At 34.0% G+C, this 21,386-nt stretch overlaps 1 protein-coding gene and 2 long non-coding RNA genes across 5 annotated transcripts; 1 reads left to right on the plus strand and 2 right to left on the minus strand.

The window, feature by feature from the left end:
* Nucleotides 1-1,618: 1,618 nt before the first annotated feature.
* Nucleotides 1,619-4,042, minus strand: LOC104717346 (glutamate receptor 1.4-like). Its single transcript, XM_087465889.1, has 5 exons — nucleotides 3,862-4,042; nucleotides 3,022-3,210; nucleotides 2,413-2,771; nucleotides 2,056-2,337; nucleotides 1,619-1,954 (listed from the first exon to the last, which is right to left on the minus strand). Exons 1-5 carry the CDS (start codon nucleotides 4,040-4,042, stop codon nucleotides 1,814-1,816), a joined length of 1,152 nt encoding a protein of 383 aa, XP_087322015.1. The 3' UTR covers nucleotides 1,619-1,813.
* An 8,796-nt stretch (nucleotides 4,043-12,838) lies between these two features.
* Nucleotides 12,839-13,481, minus strand: LOC147948234 (uncharacterized). The gene is made up of 2 exons (XR_015573572.1): nucleotides 13,271-13,481; nucleotides 12,839-13,182 (listed from the first exon to the last, which is right to left on the minus strand). It is a non-coding gene; the product is annotated as an uncharacterized LOC147948234 (long non-coding RNA).
* Nucleotides 13,482-15,394: 1,913 nt separating this feature from the next.
* Nucleotides 15,395-17,080, plus strand: LOC104717356 (uncharacterized). Of its 3 annotated transcripts, none has more exons than XR_015573602.1 (7): nucleotides 15,395-15,723; nucleotides 15,952-16,099; nucleotides 16,198-16,230; nucleotides 16,319-16,359; nucleotides 16,496-16,613; nucleotides 16,713-16,785; nucleotides 16,887-17,080. It is a non-coding gene; the product is annotated as an uncharacterized LOC104717356 (long non-coding RNA). The 3 variants fall into 3 exon arrangements; XR_015573591.1 differs by having other exon boundaries at nucleotides 15,555-15,723; nucleotides 16,198-16,219; XR_756191.3 differs by having other exon boundaries at nucleotides 15,706-15,843; nucleotides 16,198-16,219.
* Nucleotides 17,081-21,386: the final 4,306 nt, after the last annotated feature.

Genomic DNA, 21,386 nt, shown 5'->3' on the forward strand with positions numbered 1-21,386 from the left:
GAATGCAGGATCCTCATGTGTTACTAGCTGGGGCGTTGGAGAACTCTGATCTATGGTTATGTCAACGAGTCAAGCACTTGGAAGACAGTAACGCTGGTGACCAACGGGTAGCACTGAGACCTGACCGATGGAGGAAGCCACCACCGGGAGTCCTAAAATGTAATGTTCACTGTGCTTGGGTGAATGATCGTTATTTCTGTGGTGGAGCTTGGATTTTGCGGGATGATGCAGGGGAGGTTAAGTTTCATGCCTTTCCTCCACGGGTGAATAGAATTTCTGCGGAGCTAGGCTGTATCCTGTGGTGTTTACAAAGTCTTCATACTCTACAGATTTTCTCATGTGAAGTCTGGTTGGATTGTCAAGCTGCGTTCCTGGCTTGGGAGGATCCTTTGAGCTGGCCAAAGTATAGATCTCAGGTGGAGAAGATTGCTGGTGTCATACAAGGAATGGGCATGATACAATTTAAATTTTCTTCATTGAAAGCTAATTCTTTGGCTAGAGATATTGCTCAAAGTGTCACCAGAGACGGCAGACTTTCTTCATACCTATTCTTGGGTGGTCCTTTATGGTTACATGATCGGATAGAAGAAGAGAGAAGACGCAGCTGAGACTAATGATAGTGCAGAGTTTGATGAGGATGAGGCAGGAAGTGAAATGGAGCTTTAGTTTGTTATCGTTATTAATGTTGTTTTTTCATAGCGTTTTTGAGATCTTGAACCTTTGTTCGCCTTTTGGTTTTATCTTTTATCAATCAAATGATTCGAGTTAAAAAAAAAAAAAAAAAAAAAAAAAAAAAAAAAAAAAAAGTGTTTCCTTCCTAATATTGTAAAAAAGAAAACAGAGCGTACACAAAGGAGTCTCTTTGAATTAGCTACTTTCAGGGAGAGTGGTGGGGATTTCACAGACAGAGGATTCTAGTCAAAGCATATAATTCTGGAAAGACATTTATACCCCTCTCGATTCACTTTATAAACCATCCCTTCGTCTTCCCCAAATCGGCTAGGGTTTGAGATTTTCCTGTGAGAGGGATTCAGGGATATCAGTATCGTCTTTACTTTTTGAAATCTTTCGTAGTTAGACGGATTCATATGCAACAAGGATTCGAAAGTTTTAAAATACAGCCTTTAGATCTTGCATTTTCCTTAACCTTCATCCGATAGAGCTCTTTCGCAATTTTTCGTTTCTTTTTTGTTAAAAATTCGTATAGTTTTTGATTTTGTTTAATTTAGAAGATATGGAGAAGGGAGAGAAGAAGAAAATGGGAAGAGAAAAATGCCATTTTCAGAGAGCCTTCTCTTAAATACAATTTGGGCACTTTCGAAAGACACAAATCTCTCTGTTCTCTAGTTCATGAGCAGAGAGTCAATTGTGTCTTATTACTCTTAAGTACGTTTGCCTACATGATTTAGCTAACAAAACTTTATGAATATTTTGGATTTAAACTATAGTTTGCTCTGTAACAACGATTTATATAGTTTTTGTGGGTGATTGTAAATTAAAGAGTCTTCTGGTTATTGAAAGATACTATTTTCATTAGATTCACTACTAACTGAACATGCTATGTTTAATCACTGCTTGTCTTTGTTCTCTGTTCTATGGGATTTGATAGACGATTAGAGCAAACGCAAAAGAAACTCCTGTGATCATAAACAAACCGCGAAATGAGTAAACCGAGAGAGGATCACACGTGTTATCCCCTGTGGATGACATTGATTCTCTACGAAACAACCAATTCTCCATGGCTTTTAGCTTCTCTGTTCTCCTTAGCATTGCGATTTCTCTTGACACGTTTTGAACCAATGGAAAACCTTTTTCAACCAAGTTCTACATGCTTTTGTCTTTGGCAGCCACAACCGCGATCGCCAATATCAGTGAATAGTAATGTAAAATCTACATATGTACATCTGTTATCAGTAACTGTGATATCTCCAACAGCTACATCATACTTGTCTTTCTGTCGAAGAGAAGTAGCAAAACAAAAATAAAATAATGAAGATTAATGTATATATAACTCTAACGATGGAATAAAAATACAAACATCTAAATCTTAATTACCTGGTCATAGATTGCATACGCTAGCTCGTTGTAGTGATGGTAGTTAAATGCAACAGGCCAAGGTATATACTCCAGTTCATAATTGAAAGGTCGAATTGACGTTTCGAAAACTTCTATGCAGTAACCTCTAGCAGCTGTGACTCCTGTTTTCACTTCCAATAATTGTGGTCTGAAGTTTCCCGCTAGTACCAAAACTCTCAGCTTCTTCTTTGAACTATGGTTCTCCTCTTTCTTCAAACGGGCTTTCGGAATTCTAGTAGACCCTCCAGGCCAGATTATTGTCTCAAGTACATTGGTAGAAGACAAATTTTTTCTTCTATTCTTAGTTATGAAACTACCGGAGCTCCAAAATCCTACACTTCTTTCACCTCGTCCTATCATATTTATAATCTCAAATTTGTATGAGATTATTTTTCTATCCATTATTTTGATGTCACCACTCAAACCTTTATGTTTAGTAGTACTTTCTAAGATTCCCTCAAGCAGATGTACCCTTGCTACTTCTGCTGCTCTTGCAAGACTCCAAGCTATATCGTGAGCCCATACGCTACAAATGCTCATCCTCGTAACTTCTTCGGGTAGCAAAGATCTCTTCCATCTCAAAGTAAAATTGTGAAGCTCCTTAGTTAATGGAATATAAGACTTAAAACCAATCACACCTTCCATTGCCTCATTTGCTAAATAGTTTGTGTCTTGAAAATTATCCATGCTTCTCGCTGTAAGAATCCATGCATGCCCTTACTCCATCATTTCTAACGTCCGAGCACATGGGAAAATAATATTTGCAATGCTTTCAGAGACGTGCACTACGCAAATCCTTATCCCCAAGGTCTTTATCTTTCTTAGGTGCTTCATGATACATTCTTCATTACATGAGACAGAAACTTCAGCCTTGTACTCGATGTGTATAGCGTTTTGTTGGAAATGTCCGACCAAAGGTTGTATACTCTCTTAGATAAGAATAACAGATGTCCAATAAAAACTGCGTAGCTTGAATAAAGTGACTATATTTGGTCAAGCTCGAAGAGCTAGGTACTGGGAATGATATCACTGGCACTTTAGCTTTCTCTCCAAGTTCTGCCAAAACTTTTGCTTCAAGCAACGATTGTCCACCAACAACTGTTTCCACTTGTCCAGTTTGTACGAGATCCATGGCTGTTTTAACAATTACATGTCCAGACAGTTACGCAAAATGAAAAGTGAACACTTTCAAAAGGTGATGCAAAACTAATGCAATTAAACAATATCACGTTAAAAACTACTTTTGCCGATGAAATTTACCACTATTAGGTTTTGTGTTTTTCAAAAATATCACCAAACGTTTTGTTTTGTTTTGTTCAAAACATTTTCACATAGTTTCTTGATTTGTTATTTTTTTCGTGGTACTAAACAAAAATACTGAAACTAAAGTTTATATACCATATCACTATGCCAATTTGTTTTTGTTTAAAAGCATCTGAATTCAGCTTGTTTGTTTCAACCTAATTAACTAAGCTTAGGTATTTCTAACATTTTTTATATAACCGGGTGAACTTGAACCGAATTTCCGATAAATCTTCAAACCAAGCCAATTTCAAAGCGTCTGAAGGACATGTTACGTTACCATAAGGCGTCCTAGTGTCAACTACAACTGAAATTTTACTAGCAAGATTCACATCATGATCTTAAAATTTTAATACCGCGTTGATTTATCTATCACCACACCGATACTTACTGTATTGTGATCTTGTGGTTCCAAAGAAAACAATCTAAGACGCAAGCATCAAAGGTAAATGCAGAAACGAATACAAAAGTGTATTGAAGTACCTGCCGCTAGAGCTTGGAGAGGGTAACCATGAGAGTCTCTGGATAAGAGAGAGACCCTGGTTCTGTAGCCATTGTTGAGATGATAGAAATCAGAAAGCGCCATGGAAATTGAACTTCTCACAAACTTTCCTTCCATGGAACCCATGTCCACCACCAGTCCAATACGAACGTCTTCATACATTCATGATGAAACTAACATTGAACGTATAGTATCTAATTTGATTGTATATACTACTTGTCCCATCCGCTCAACCACTCTGACCATGTACTCTAGACTCACTTTAGTCTCTGATAATGACCTGTTTAGACCCCGCAACATGCATTTAGGAAGATTTTGATAAGATTTTAGGTATAAAAGGTTTATTATCAAATATTTCAGGTTTTAAGAAGGTTTTACAGGTTTTATATCAAATTGGACCAAAATACAAGAAAAACATGTTTCAAAACAGATTCAGAGCTTTACAGTAAAGGCCACGTTTGAAAAACTTCCAGAACTTTTATTCTATCAAGCTTGGTGTTTATGGAAAGCTGGAAGAGTCGTCTTTCTCCTTAAAGTGAAATCAAGTCAATCCATTCAGCCACCTGGAAGATATTCTCGATTTACGAGACGTGTTATAAACCGACGTAAAGAAAAGCATCTAGTTGATGGACTTTTATTGAAGGCCTGACCAGCAACCATTATGGCGGCCCAGTCCAAGCTTTCACGACGGTCCAAAACCTTCTTTCGCCGCCTCTTGTCCTGTACTCAAGAAGAAAATACAACTTTACTCTTACAAACCCTAATGTAAGACAAAACATTATAATTATAAATACTCTTTAAGACCGAGGGTTGTGCCTTCTTTGTGATTCATTTGTGCCTCCACCAGCTGTCCTAGAGACGACCAGAGACTCCTTCACAGCCGTCGAAGCTCGTCCTCCTTTAGCTCTTCTTGGAAGCCCTCAATTGAAGTCACCCAAATCTCTTCTAGTCTTTCTAGTTTCTTTCGTTTCCATTGTATTTTAGAGAAGATCTCTAAACCCTTTTCTCATACTTTTCATCTTTTATGAAATATCTTATTCATATAGCTTTGAGTTGCATGAGTATGTCTGAGTAGTTTTTTTATTGGGTTTAATGGTTTTGAAAAGGGGATTCATGGATTTTTGACTAGGGTGATTAGATTTGGGTCTGTTCGTTTATATTTCTCCATCTAAATATATCTTTGTTGCTTACTGCTTGAATTACGCCTTAGCTACTGCTTTTAGGATAGATTTAAATCGCCTGAAGTAATTTAGATGAGCAAAGCGTCATAACCAACCAAAAGTTGAGTTATTGAGTTTTGTTTGTTAACTTATCAAACTTGCATTATTTATATGTGTTTAGCTCCTATTTACCTGCGGAAATAGAGTAAACTAGATTGTCTAGACATAGTGATTCAGTTCTATGGGGCCAATTGCTTAGTCCAAATTTGAGTTCTTGAACGTTAATAATCGATAATTCTCTGTTTAGTTTATTAGTATGACTCGATCCATGATACCCTGAGAAATCCCTGCTGCCCAACACTTCGTCTATTGATATTTACATAGCTTTATTTCTTATTTGCTTTCTATTTTGGTTCGTAGGAAGACCCACAACAAACCCCTTTTTATTTTGTCTTAGCCATTTCTTCTTCATAAAACTCGTCGTCTAGCTTACTAGTCTCTGTGATATTGATACCTTAAGTACTACAATCGATTTACTGTGCACTTGCAGCTTTTCGGTTGTGTTATTCTAGGTTAAAACCTGACACACATCAACGTAGTATATAAGATGAATAAAAAACCTCTTGTTATTATATTGTGTTTCATTTTTCTCTTTGTCATCCGAGATAACAAGAATTAAGCAAAGATTGGATAAAACTATATTTCTCATTAAGTGTAAAATGTGTGATTACATTAGCTTTATATAAAAGAGTAGGATTAAGTGAAAGGAGGCTTAATCCCACATAAACTATACTTCACTAAACCAGTTAATTAAACCGGTTATCAAATCCTAATACACCCCCCTCAAGTCTCTGAAACCGAAGCATGATCAGGGTGAAAGAGACTTGAGATTGACATGCGAGATAACAAAGAATGAAACGGACCAGGGTGCAAAGATTTAGTGAGGATATCAGCGTGCTGATTGGCACTTTTCACGTGAAACAACTTCAAGAAACCGTTCTTCACCTGATCACAAACAGTGTGGCAATCAATTTCAATGTGCTTTGTCCTCTTGTGGAAGACCGGATTAGTCGTGATGTGCATTGCCGATTTGTTGTCACAAAAAAGTTTGGCAGGAACCCGTATCTGCACTTTCAAGTCCTTCAGCAGCTGAGTTAACCAAAGAAGTTCACAAGTAGCTAAGGCCATGCTGCGATACTCTGCTTCTGTACTACTACGGCTCACAGTCCCTTGCTTCTTAGACTTCCAGCTTATCAAAGATGTACCAAGGTAAACGCAGAAGCCAGTGACAGAACGGCGAGAATCAGGGCAAGTACCATAATTCGCATCACTGAACGCATTGAGACATAGTTCCGTGTCCACAGAGTAAAAAAGTCCCTGTCCCGGATTACTCTTGATGTAGCGTAGTACACGTATAGCAGCAGCATAATGAATATCAGTTGGACATGAAAGGAACTGGCTAAGATTGTTGACAGCAAAGGTGATATCTGGCCTACTGATAGTAAGATATAACAATCGCCCAACCAATTCTCTATACGAAGTTCCATTCGCTAACAAGTTCCCTGAGTCCCTAGTTAAGTGAACAGTCAGATCCATGGGAACAGTCTCAGGTCTACAGGCAAGCATACCTGTTGCAGCAAGAATATCCAGAGCATATTTGCGCTGACATATGGAAATCCCCGAAGCATTCCTGGCTATTTCAAGACCTAGAAAATATCGAGGAGCACCGAGATCTTTAATCTTAAACGCCTTATGCAAAGCATCCTGAAGAGCCTGTAAATCAAAGTCATTATTGGATGCAATCATAATGTCATCGACATAGACCAATAATGCTATGAACCTGTCACCAGTTTGCTTAACAAACAAAGTATTGTCAACAGGAGACTGCTCAAAGCCTTCATCGTGAACCACTTTCGAAAAACAATGGTACCACTGCCACGATGCCTGTTTGAGACCATACAAGGATTTGTGCAACTTACAGACTGCATTTGGAGGTAAAGGTACACCATTTGCAGGAGTATACCCTTGCGGAAGACTCATGTAAATCTCTTCATCAATAGTGCCATGGAGAAAGGCATTTGTGACATCCATTTGCGTAAGAGTCCAGCCTAGTTTCGCAGCAAGACCAAGGATAAACTTGACACTCGCCAATATGGCCACAGGAGAAAAGGTCTCAATATAATCAAGACCTTCCTGTTGAGTATATCCTTTGGCTACTAGGCGTGCTTTGTATCTGTCAATCAAACCATCTGGATTATATTTGATAGTGCAAACCCATTTACACCCAATCACATGTTTACGTGGGGGTAAAGATTCAACAGTCCATGTGCGAAGCTGTTCAAGAGCTGTAATCTCCACATCCATAGCCTTCGGAAAATGAGGATGTGCCATGGCTTCGTGGAAATTTTTCGGTTCTGTTTCAAGTGAACAAGAGAGAACAAAAGCCTGATAGGGAGACTTATGTTTTGAATATGTAATAACAGAGGAGAGAGGATAAAGAGGAACATAAACTAGAGGAGAAGAAGAAGTAGAAACAGATGAGTGTGAAGTTTGAATAAGATTGCAATGGTAATCAGATAAGTAACCTGGAGCCTTCACCTGTCGCTTTGACCTGGTCGTGATCAGAGGAGCCTGTTCTGAAGCAGATGTCACAGTCTCTTGTGATGATGGTAATGGAGGAGCACTAGAGTGTGTTACAGGTAACAATGATGATGATGATGATGCACTTGTAACATGAGCAGAAGCCAACGCATTACCATCATAAACAGGATATGAAATCATATCAACAGGATCAATAGCAACAGGTGTAGATAAAGGCATGATGATTCGGGAAAACAAGTCATGTCTTTGTAAATCGGATGAAATAGTTTTATAAGGAAAAACAGTTTCCTGAAACACTACATTTCGAGTCGTTGAAACAGTATGAGTATCGAGATTCAAAACTTTATAGCCTTTATAACCGGAAGAATAACCTAAGAAAACACATGACTCTGCTCTAGGAGTGAACTTGTTTCTATCCTTAACAAGAGTAGATGCATAACAAAGACAACCAAATGAACGTAAGAAAGTATAATCCGGTGTTTTCTTGTATAATTTTTCATAAGGAGAAATTTTATCTAACAAAAGAGAAGGAGTACGATTAATAAGAAAAACAGCAGTAAACACACAGTCGGACCAATATTGTAATGGAACATTAGATTGAAACAACAATGCGCATGCAACGTTTAACAAATGCTGGTGTTTACACTCAACAACAGAGTTTTGCTCAGGAGTATATGCACATGAAAATTGATGTACCATGCCATGATCCTTAACAAGTTGAGTAAAAGCTAGTTCAGGTGCATTATCACTCCTAATAGCTTTAATAGCAGTCTGATGTTGTGTTTGAACATGCTTAATGAAATCAGGAAAGACAATAGAATCATCACTTTTATTTCTTAGCATATAAAGCCATGTTACTCTAGTACAGTCATCCACTATTGTTAAAAAATACCGATAACCTTCTACAGACTCAACAGAAAAAGGACCCCAAACATCTAGATGAACAAGATCAAAAGGCGAAGAAGACAAACGATTTTGAGATGGAAAAGATAATTTTCTTTGTTTTGCTAAAGGACAAATTGGACAATGTAAAGAACTTGATTTAGACATAGGTAAAGTACCCGACATATGCTGTAACTTGGCAGGAGATGGATGTCCTAGGCGTTGATGCCAAAGGTCACCATCTACGAGCAAGGATCCACAGAAATTTGCAGTAATAACGTTAGTCTCCAAGATATAAAGACTGTGAATTAAGACGCCTCTACCAATCGTCAAGTCCTGAAGAAAACAAGTATCAGAGTAAAAATGTGCGGAACACTGATTATGATGCAACAAAGAACTAACACTTAGCAGATTAAATTTGAAAGTCGAGACATGCAACATATTATGCAAAATTAGATCATTCGAAATATGTATGGTGCCAGTATGTGTAATTGGCACTCTAGTGCCATTCGGGAGCGAGACTGTAACACCTGAAACAGGAAAGAATTCACTAAACAAAGACAAGTCAGAACAAACATGGCTAGTGGCTCCACTGTCAATTATCCAAGCACCATTAGGAAGAGTAGTATATAAAGAAGTGAGTGAATGATGTTGAAAAGTGAATGAATGATTTTCATATCGGAGATTAGAAGAAGGAAATTCAAATGAAACAGTACCAGCGGTGGAAGTAGGTGCCATGGCTCCACTCTCAGTTATCATAGCAGTTAGATGAGGAGATGACTGTTCAGGCAGCTTGACATGAGTGCTGAGTTGATGGATCATAGAATGTATTTGATCATTGCTAAACTGAGACAAATCGAGGTTACTAGCAGTCATCGCTGGTGGTGGCATATAGAGAGGTGCAGGTTGTGTAACCGCATTAGCCATCAGACCCGGATTTGCATACTGAGTTTGTTGGAAGTGAGACTGTGGAGGAAACGATGGACGTTGTCCTGAAGTGGTTTGACTACGAGGTAGTGAGTATTGTTGTGCAGAGGCTCTCGGTCCAAACTTATGACCCAGTGGATAACCATTCAGCTTGTAACACTTTTGTATCGTATGACCAGAACGATTGCAATGAGTGCAGTATGGACGCTGACTAGGCCTGTAATTCACCGCTGCATAAGCCGAGTTATCTGGAGGTCCAGTAAAATAACCGGCACTCGGATTCTGCATAGCCTCTGGATTAGAATAACCAGGAGGAGCCACCTCAGAAGGACCAGAGTTCTGAAATACCACATTCTCAAGCTTGGTAGAAGGAGTGACCGTCCTCTGTCGCTCATCTTGTGTTACCATATTTAAAGCATCAACAATATTTCGCAAAGGTTTAAGCAACAGGATATGCCTTCGAGTAGCTTCATAACTCTCATTGAGCCCCATCAAAAACTTTGTAATTTTGCTGCGCTGCTGGAGTTTCTCCCATAGAAGAGCTGCATTACATTCACATTGTCCACAAGTACAAACCGGCAACTCAATGTAATTCTTGTGTTCTTCCCACAATGTAACCAATTCTGTATAATAAGAAGTAACATCAAGTGAACCTTGCCTAATCGTACTCAATCGTTGCTCAATTGCATAGATTCTTGGTGCATCATCCTGCTTATAGCGAAATAGCAAATCTTTCCAAATAGCCTCAGCAGTAGACATAAACAATAGACTCTGGCTAATCTTTTTACTAACTGAATTCATTAACTAGGTAGCTACCATGTCATTACACCTAGACCAAGATCCAGCATCGCGATGAGTATCAGCAGGTTTAGGAATTGTACCATCGATGAAGCCAAGTTTGTTGCGGACATTAAGCGCCATCCGAATAGAGCAACGCCAAGAATGAAACTCGGAGCCATCATTGAGACGATCGGAAACAAGCACAAGTTCGGCATGATCCGCTGCGTGCAAGAAATATGGATTCTCATACTGATCTGGAGCTTGATGAACATTGCTTTGAGTCGCTGTTGAAGTCTGATTAATCGATCCCATTTCTGATGATAAAATTGAGAAAGATGAAGAGGATCTGTGCTGATTGATCGATTGAAAAAGATAGCAACAGATCTAGGTCAAAGAAATCGAAATCAAAAGCAAGAAAAAGAAAATGAAAGATGCGAACAAAAGAAATTGCAATACAGCGAAAGAGAAGCGAAGGATAAAATCGATGAGAATCTGGGAAATCGAGCGGCTCATGATTTGAAGGAGCAAGCTCAATCTCAGCTCAATCGAAGAAAGAGATGAATGAGAAACAATAGCGGAAGCTTTTGAATTTCTGTTAGTGCTCTGATCCCATAACAAGAATTAAGCAAAATTGGATAAAACTATATTTCTCATTAAGTGTAAAATGTGTGATTACATTAGCTTATATACAAGAGTAGGATTAAGTGAAAGGAGGCTTAATCCCACATAAACTATACTTCACTAAACCAGTTAATTAAACCGGTTATCAAATCCTAATACGAGATTTCACTTTTGATTATATTTGTGGAGTCTTGTTTCCAGTAAATTGTTTTTTCGCCAACTTTAAACATTTATCTATACTATTAAAGCAGAAGTACTCTCTAGAGTAAAAATGGACCATGACTTGGTTTTGGTAGGTTTTTCATTAAAAATGATTAGAGAATCACAAAATTTAATCTAATTAACCTATAGTTTTGATTTCTTTAAATGACAAAAATACCCTCGGTCGATCACTTAAAAAATTGCCGGGTCAGGACGCGGATCCTAAAATATCTGACTACAGAAAGAAAAAAACCCGCGGATCTGTTTGTATTCCAGAATAATATTTTTCGGATCCAGTATATTATTTCATTCAGGATTAATTATTTAAGATCCCAAACAAACTCATTCGATATAGGCAAACACTTTTATTTCATTTTCTTTTAAGGTATTTAAATGAAAACCATAAATTTTAATTACCAAAAATTCGGATATTTCCTTAATTACTGAGATTGATCTTAACAGATAATCTTTTAAAAGGAATATTTAGTGATTCAGATAATCTTTTAAAAACGAATATTCAAGTTACCAAATCTGACTAAATTGCTTGATTTCCGATATTATAATATTTCCTTAACGAAATTATAGTAATTAATTGTGAGTAGTATAGATAGAAAGAATTATAAACGCAGAAATTATCTATATGTAAAGTTGTAAACTAATTTACAGAAAAGGTGTACTGTATATCCCACATCGACTAAATATTTTGGAATACGGTTCATAATCACTATAAATATGTGACTAAAATGTTTTGAGTACAAATGAGCAGGAAACTTGATTTATCAGGTATCCAAATTTAACAGTTTAATTTGATTCTATTTGAGAATATTTAAACTTTTAAAAAATAAACATATTATAATATATTATAATATATTTACATTTTTTTAAAAAAGTTTAAGATATTATAAATATTTAAATTTTTATAGATGGTTAAATTATTATAAATATTTGAACTCCGTCGAAAGTTTAAAATATCATAATATAAATTTAAAGTCTATAAAATATTTAAGTAATATTAATATTTTAATTCTAAAAAATTTAAAATATAAAACTTTTTTGAGTTAAATCCGTTAAAACATGTATTTTTATCAAACTATAAATTAAGTCATGGAAGCAGGGTGTGTCTATCCTCTTACGAAACTACTATCTGATATTGCGGAGTGTCTATTCTCTTACAAAACTACTATCTACTACTGTGGTGTGTCTGTTTCCGTGAAAAACTACATTTTACAAACTACTTACTCTATTAGGATTTCCAATTTACTGTATAACCCCAAATATACAAATAAACACTATATAAACAAATAAAATAAATCAAATAAAAAACTATATTACAAAAATACAAATTACAAAAAAAAAATAACTAACAAAATATATAATTCCGTGCTATAGCACGGGTATCACCTAGTTTTGATATTATTTCTAACGGAATTCGTTCGGTCATTTTTATTAGTTTTCTACTATACTAATTGCGCTTCCGTCTTGCCGTGATTACAACTTCGTTGTATCAAAACTTTAATAATTATCGTTTGTCTACTTTTGCTCTAACAGTAAAAAATAAATAAAAAACAAAAAAACAAAAAAAACATATGCATTGCAGCATTGGTTTTATATAAGATTGCATGAAACAATCACGTGAAAGCCAAAATTCGCCAATCTAACAACACCACGCACTCGAGTACTCGACTCTTGGGAGACATTACGCCAACAATCCCAATATAGCACCCCTACGACCTTACCCATGCATCGGCCAAAATCCTCCAAATAATGAATGGTTCCATATAAAATTTAATAGAAACAGTCAAATTTATTTATTATTAATATTTATTTATTACTGAATAGAAAATACATGATCTCTATAAAACATAGGTTAGATTTTTTTTTTTGGTAAGAAAAACATAGGTTAGATAGAACTAATACGATATTGAATAGAAATATAATTAAATAAGAATATTGATGAAATAAACTTGCGAAAAATTTGCTCCATCAACTAAGCGAGAAAGAGTAGTTGGAAATTAAATCTACGCTTGGAATTATCCCACCAAAATCCAACAATATCTCCTTTCTTGAAATTATTTCGCTGGAGAACCATACTCCACCCATGAAATAGATAATATCCATTTTTATGTTTTTCTAAGATAAGAGATGATACAACATTATTATCAACATCGTGAAAATCAAACAATCCTGTGAAAGAATCCATAGTCACGGTGGATAATACTTTGGTTATTACTAACTCTGCGGGAAACGTTATTGTATTGCTCAAACCTAAGTCTGATGGTGTCAACGTTATCAGGATGTTCCATCGACTATCATCAAACGGCTTAAATGGATGTAGATCATTATTTTTCATGAGTTCGAACGCAAAATTATATGAATATATTGATTTTTAATGTTCGTTACACTGTAGAAATTTATGTAAGAGTTTTATTAACAAAATTTTACATGTTGAGGATATATATAGAGTGGGTAATTGTAGTTTTGGATCTTGTGACTATAGAAAGATATGTTTTTCTTTAATTGAATATCAGAGGATTCTCTTTTAGTTGAACATTCTATTTCTTGACCCAGATAACACTAATTTAGTATTTTGTAGTTAATTAAATTATAACACTTGTTCAAGTATACAAATTTTTATCTTAGAATAATAATAAAGTAAACCTAAAAGTATTAATTAGTTCCCTTTTCTGAAAGTATGACTTTTTTTTAAATAAAAAAATCTCTTTGTTTCAGACTTTGTTTCTTACATTAGATAATAATAAAGTAAATCACTACAAGAAAACACGCCTTTTCCGAGAAGTTGCGACGGAGGATAGCTCTCGCAAATTTGCGGTGGATTTGCGACGAATGTACGAGAAAATAAAAATACCTAGCAAATCCCTCGCAAAATTTCGAGGAAGCTTGTCTTCGCAAATCCACTGCTTAATTGCGAGGTATTTACGACATATTTGCAGGAAAGGTTCCATTCCTCACAAATCACTCGCAAAATTGCGACGCATTTGCGAAAACAGAATCCATAGCAAATTTGCTACGGACATGCGAGTGAATTGTGATAGCCATTGCAAATCAATTGCAAAATTAGGAAATTACTTTTTTATAAATATTACAAAATTAATATAATTATTCTGAAATACATTTCAATGTTTTCATATATAAGATGAATTATTCTGAAATACATTACTATTAGTGATTAAAAAGTTGATAGGAAAGAGTATGATGAGACATTAGACTTTATAATATACTTGAAAGTTAATTTACTAACTTTTCAAATTATTTTGATGGTTTTTATAAATTAAATATACATGGTTGCGACAAATTTGCGACTGATTTGCTAGATAAATAGCAAGTTAGTTGCAAATCCATCGCAAATTCAGAAAATCATAGCAATTCCCTCGCAAATTACAACTTCAAACCCTAAACCCTAAACCCTAAACCCTAAAGACTAATTACATTAATATTAATGATTAAAAAGATGAATCCAAGACTTATAATCAAAGATAGGGCAGTGCAACACAAAATATTTGGAGAACTGGACAATTTTTTGGAATATTTGTCAAATATATGTCTCAATGTAATGAACATATAGGAAGATAGTTAGAAGATAGATAATGATTAGAGGAAGATGCAAAATTGGACAATTTTAAAATATTTGATGATAGAAAAGAGAATGATGAGCCTATTGGACCTTATAATATACTTCAAATTTCATTTGATTAATTTTTTAAAATTATTTTTGATGGTTTTTATAAATTAGATATTCAAGGATTGCGACAAATTTGCGAGGATTTTGCTAGTTGAATAGCAAATTCCTCGCAATTCCATCGTAAATTTCTCAAGTCATAGCAATTCCCTCGCAATTTAAACTCTTGAACCTAAACCCTTAAGACTAATGGCATTACTATTAATGATTAAAAAGATGAATCCAAGATTTATAATCAAAGATAGGACACAAATGACAATTTCAAAACCTAAACCCTAAATTACTCGCAAATCCATCGCAAATATCTCAGTCCATAGCAATTCCCTCGCAAATGGCAACTTTAAACCCTTGAACTTTAACCATAAACACTAATGACATTATATGTTTGCAATTCTCAATATTCTCATAGAATTCTTATATAAATTACATAATTTTTATAGAAATTACATATTTTTTATAGTGTCTCTCGCAATTCACTCGCAAAGTTTGAAAATATTAATTACATTTTTTAAATAAGTTTGCTAGGGATTTGCGAGGGACCTAGCTAATCCCTAGCAAAAATTGCGAGGGACTTGCGATGCAGCGTTTTTCTATATAAACAGAAAACCTAGTTTGAGCTTCGCTCAAACCCAACACTTCGCAGCCGACAAACCCTAAGTCTTCTTCTTCTTCTTCTTCCGATTTCTTTCTTCTCCGGTTGTTTTCTTCTCCGGTTTTCGACTCCTCCGCCTCTCCCTTATCCAGTTAGTCTACTCCTCCTCATCATCTCTTCGTTTTCACGATCGACTTCGTTTTCTTCTCTCCTACTCGTCGTGCTTCTATCGGTTCTCAGCGGACTCGTTTCCCGTACCGACTCAGCTCAGCAACCTTTTCGCCGCGAGCCTGGTCATGCTCACTGGCATCACAGCACTTTCCTCGACGTACGAGAGAGAGTTCGATCCGATGTCCGCCGTATGCTTCACTCTCGTGCCGAGGTAATATCTCATCCTTTAAAAGTGTCTAGCTCTTGGTAATTTCGTTGATTAATTCGGCTTTCTAGATGGCCTTGTTAGCCTTTAATCGGTGGCTCCTAAGCTCTCTAAACATACACAGAGGTTTGCTTTTTACATCTTTGCATATATAATTTGATCTCTCGCATCATCGTCGTTTCTTTTTGTTAGCAATTAATAGATTGGTCTAACTTACTTTTTCTTGTGTTTTAGGATCTCTCCGGTTCTTTGTTTGCCAACTTCTCTCGTCCAAAGCGTGGGTGGGGAATCACAGGTGGTTATGTAATATGATTCACGAGTATCATCAAGCCAATTACAGGACAAGGTGATCTTGTTTGCGCATTGCCAAACAGTTGAGCAGGTGAGTTATCCTATACGGTTTCCACTACTCATTTATCTGTTTGCATTCTCTCTATACTAATTAGATATTAATTATGTCTTTGGATTTTTTGGTTGCAGGACGACATGATTGACACGGCAGGTGGGTTCTAAGTGTGTATCTATCTCTGCACATAAGATGTATCCATCACTTTTGTTTAAGGTCAACTACATTTTTTTTAACCATTCTTGTTATTTTCAGGATAAAGAGCCGTTTAGAACCAGCTGTAGCTACAACACATAGTAAGTCTCAGGGAAAAACCAGTAACCAGTAGCTAAGATTCTTTATTGTGTCTAGCTAAGATTCTTTATCATGTCTTTTAGTTCAACTCTTGACTGTTTATTTATTCTTTGATCCTGTTGATGGTTTTGGTTGCAGGTCATCTGAGTGAATTTGGAGCATCGTCTCCTTCCCCTTTTCTGAAATCAAACCAGAACAGATGTTTCCGCACTTTCAGAGGAGTGAGGACTGATCTGCGCTTTGGTTTTAATAAGAGGTGCCTCCTTATTGGTCTTCTTCTAACTTTGTGGTTCACTTTATTATAGTTTTGTATCTTTGACATATAGGTTTGTTTCTTTTTGATTCTGTGAAACAGGTGGTGGACGTTGATTGATTTATTTGATTCTCTCTCGGTGATTCAGACCACAAACGTCGCCAGCGAGCTTAAGGTAACAACATAAACTGGTTCTAGTGATTTGATCGATGACGGTCTTTGACTCAAGTCGAATTTGATCGATAAACTTGTATCTCATTTTTGTCGATGATATAGATTCTTTGTGTGGTCAACGTGGAGAAGGCAATGAAAGTGAAGTTTAAAGACGTATCAAACAGAGCTTCTTGTGCATATCAAGATTCCAACTAATCTTTTTCCCCATTTATGATTTCTACTTCTATTTTAATATACTTTTATGTTTTGCATGTTTAAAAGTTTATGAAATGCAATAATTTTCCATTTTAATAAAATTTTAATTGTTTGTATATTTGAACTAATTTTGATATTTAAATTAACTATATATTAAAAAAATTTAAAAATAAGAACCCCATTAAAAGTTTACCATTGGAGAAAATTAACGAACACAAAGTTCTTATTTTGTAAAAATACATTTTTTAATTACAGGTTTAATTTAATTAAGCTTAACAAAATGAAAATTCTAATTTCTTTTACACCGTTGTTATAATTTGCAACGGAAATTTTAATTGCAAAAGCATCACAAATTTGCGAGGGATTTACTAGATACAAAATTGCTAGGATATTGCTAGAAATATAGTTCCTCGCAAAATGCGTGGGATTTGCGAGCGACAACATTTCCTTGCAAAAGTTGCGAGGGAATTGCAACGTTGACCGATTTACGAGACACGATTTGCGAGGAACGGACTTTCCTCGCAAATTTCTCGCTTTTGTCGATTTGCGAGGGATTCGCAATATATTCGTCTATCGCAAAAGATGTGTTTTCTTGTAGTGAATCTAAAAGTATTAATTTGGTTACTTCTTTTGAAAGTATATCACTTTTTTTTTGTTTTTTTTATATTACTTTGTTTGACAAAAAAAAAAAGATATGATTCTGTTTTAGTTGAACTTTCTATCTCTTGAACTTATAATTTTCATTTAGTAAGACAGATATATATTTTCTGTAGTTAATTATATTGTAACACTTGTTAAAGTAAACAAATTTTTATCTTACCACAATAATAAAGCAAACCTAAAAGTATTAATAAGTTTTTTTAAAAAAGTTTTTTTTTAATAAAAAGATCTCTTTGTTTCAGATTATTTTTCTTACATTAGATAATAATAAAATAAATGCAAAAGTATTAATTTGGTTACTTCTTTTGAAAGTATATCACTGGCTTCAACTGGTAACCATAATTTAGAAAAAGAAAGAGCAGGAATGTGATATTTCTGTTTATTCCACAAATTTTTACTATTTGACAGTAATATTTTTTCCTCTACAAAAAAAAAAGAGGAACAATAGAAGAAAAATGTTTCTCCCCAAAATTGATGAGGAACAAATGGAACAAAAAATAACAAATATTAAAATTTGTTTTTTATTTTAAAATAATTTTAAAATATGTTTATTAATAATATTTTAATTTTTAATATAACAATTTTCATATTTTCACCATGTATTGACAAAAATAATATTTTTAATATGAATTTCATGTTAAATTAATCTTAAATCTCTATTTGAAAACTATATGAAAAATAAAATAAATTCAAGAGACTCATATTTATATCGTAAATAAAAACTAGAAATATTTTAAATTACTCTAAAAATTCATTGTAGGTTAATATTAATTATTAATATTTAATAGGACATGTCTAAAATTTAATTTACAAGTTTTATTTAATAATCGAATTTTATTGAAATTTGATATATTTAATTTTTAATATATTTTAAAAGACTTCTTTTATTATTTGGTTACCATTTACGAGATGAGGAGCCCGAGATCAAGAGACGGGATTCATGGCTGAAAGAAGATTTGGTCAACTTAAAGATTTTAGATACAAATATTAAAATAGACATATTTATGGAGAATAATTGTGTTTAATTTTTAAATTTAGTGTGTTTTAGTATAAATACAAGGCATTGTGATCCCAAAAAGGAATATTGGGTTTTAAGGCAAATTTTTTTAATAATATACACTTTTCTACCAACTTGTTCTTGAGATAAGATCGTTGTCAACTCCTAGTATCATCGAGTGTGGGATCTGACACCCATAATAATAACATCTGATACTTTCACTATTTCAATATTGTATTTATAAAATTCAAATATTAAATTATTTTTTAAAAAATTGAAAATCAATATAAACTTTAGTATGGGTTTAGTGGTTTGAAATGAAGCATAAAATTTTGTGAAATTTTGTCTCTCGACTTTTTTTATCAATTAATTACTAAATATAATATATTACAAAGCCAGATAGATTTATTTATAATTATAGAGAATAAACGTGAACCTTAGAAACAAAAAATAAACTAATTTTAATAAAACAATAGCTAACCGGACTCGATCAAACACGATAAAGTCTGGTATACATATTATTCAAGAAATGAAGTTGTTCAGATTCATCCATCAACTAAGCAACATGTTTAAAATTAAGTCTAATGTGATGGAGATCCCACCAAAATGCAATCCTATCGCCTGCCCTGTAATTTTTTCGTTGGAGAATATTGTCCCACCCATGAAATTTAAAATTGTTTACTTCTTCTTTTATGGTAAGATATGTTGTGATTTTACTATCAACTAGGTCTGAACCCGCGGTACACCGCGGGACGAATTTGATTTAATTTGTATTTTATACATATTAATGTAATATAATTTATATCTATATATTAGTAAAATGTATGAAAGTGTATTAATATGTATTATTTTAATTTTTCTCTTCTGCTGAATAGTATTATTATTTTATACTACCGCTTTAATAAATCTTTGTTTAAATGTGTTTTGTATTGTTTCAGTTGTACTCGCGTTGGTTCAAGAGATTGCGGTGTAATTTGCGGTGTAACTATTATTATTTTAATTATGGTTATTTAAAGAGTATTATGATATTATAATAATTATTTTGAAAACAGTTTGTGTGTCTTAATATGGTCCTTTTAGTTGAATTTTTGAATTGATTGTTTAGAATTTAGCAGCTGGTTGGTTGTTTATCTTAATTTTTTACTATAAATTAGGAATAATACTTTCTTTGTAATTTTACTACCTAAATTACATTTTTTTAACTTTTTAAATTTCATTACCTAAATTAATGTAATTCTATGGTAGCTCTAATAAAATATTTTGGATGTAACATTTACATTAAAATTTATACATATGATAGTTATATATTTGTTAAAGCAATCATTAAATTTAATTTGACATATAATGGGATTATTTTGTATTACAAAATTATGTTACTATTGGGCCAGGCCTTTTTCGTTTTTTTAATGAATTAAACATTTTTAAGACAAAAAAATAAAGATCACGTTAAGAGAAAAGGAATTGGGACCGACATTATTTGCTTTTTCTGTGTTGCTTTCTCACCATCTTCTTTGTTCCTCGATTCATCTTCAATTCTTACTCAAATCTTCACTTCATACATCAATTTCTTTTAATCTCAGTTCTATTAATCTAAACTCTCCATCGATATGTTATAGCAACCTGAAAAAAACAAAAAAAAAAACAAAAAAAAAAAGATGCTTTCGGGTAGTTCTCATTGACGATCGACTTCCATATGTTTGGGTTTCAGTCGAAATTTTTTCGATTGGGTTAATTCCTTCTACAATTCGATGATGTGGGTAAGCTGATTTTAGAATCTTTCTTAATTTGAATCTATTTACATGATCCCCGAAGCATCTAACAGATTTTGTATTCGACCCAAATCTTATTTTGTAAAAATTGTGAAGCTGTATCAAATAGTTTAATTTACAGGTTTTGTTGGATTATAGAAGATAAATTTGAATCAAATTTCCATTGTTATTAACAAATAGCTGAAATTTTGTTGTTTATTTCATGGATTTGGAGAAAACCGCAGTTGGTGCTCACATCAAATGACAATCATACCAATGGTATAACTTCTACAATTCAAGATAATCTGTAGCAATATATACAGTTATTTGCAATGACTTAATAACTTTGTTACGAATACAGGGGGGTTATTGATTGTAACAGAGATAAATAACAATCAGATAAGTACTTTGGAGATTGTTTAATTTATAATAGCTATAAGTTATTGGTTATGTGAAATGAAATGCTGATTACGGTTGTTATATTCTTATGGGTTATCTGCTAAACATCAAGAAATTACACTTTACAAAAGGCTGAGAAGAGTCATCATGATTGACACCACTCATATCTAAAGTATGTTTTAAAGGTATGTTTTCTGGAACCCCAACTGATTCAATCTAATGTAGTTTGGTTGTCTATCTAATATGTAATTTCTATTTATTATGCATTTTTAATGAAAGAAAACTATGAATAAGTTTAGGTGACAAACAAATTTTATTCAAGATGGATAAGTAAAAACTAAAACATTGAGATCTTAAAAATTTAGAAGCAGCATACTAACGTAAATTCTTCAGTTCATACTTCTGGCCAACACATGCTTCCTTGAATGAGTTGTATAGCACGCCATTGTAACTCCTCAAATCTTTATCACTTGTTGGTACCTTCAGGTACCTAAAAAGAAGTTTCACATATACATTACAATCACTGTTTTTTGAAATGTATGTTGAGCTTCGAATCATTGTTGATGTTTGCCTCTTTTCAAACTTGATGAGTTCCTCGTTCCA

The sequence above is a fragment of the Camelina sativa genome, chromosome 2 (assembly GCF_030686135.1).
Source record: "Camelina sativa cultivar CO46 ecotype springtype chromosome 2, ASM3068613v1".
NCBI classification, from domain to species: domain Eukaryota; kingdom Viridiplantae; phylum Streptophyta; class Magnoliopsida; order Brassicales; family Brassicaceae; genus Camelina; species Camelina sativa.

Coding starts and splice junctions, on each gene's coding strand:
- LOC104717346 (XM_087465889.1), bottom strand. CDS start 4,042: ATGTATGAAGACGTTCGTATTGGACTGGTGGTGGACATGGGTTCCATG. Junction 3,211..3,861: donor TCTCCAAGCTCTAGCGGCAG/GTACTTCAATAC, acceptor TTGTTAAAACAG/CCATGGATCTCGTACAAACT. Junction 2,338..2,412: donor TAGGACGAGGTGAAAGAAGT/GTAGGATTTTGG, acceptor AATGTACTTGAG/ACAATAATCTGGCCTGGAGG.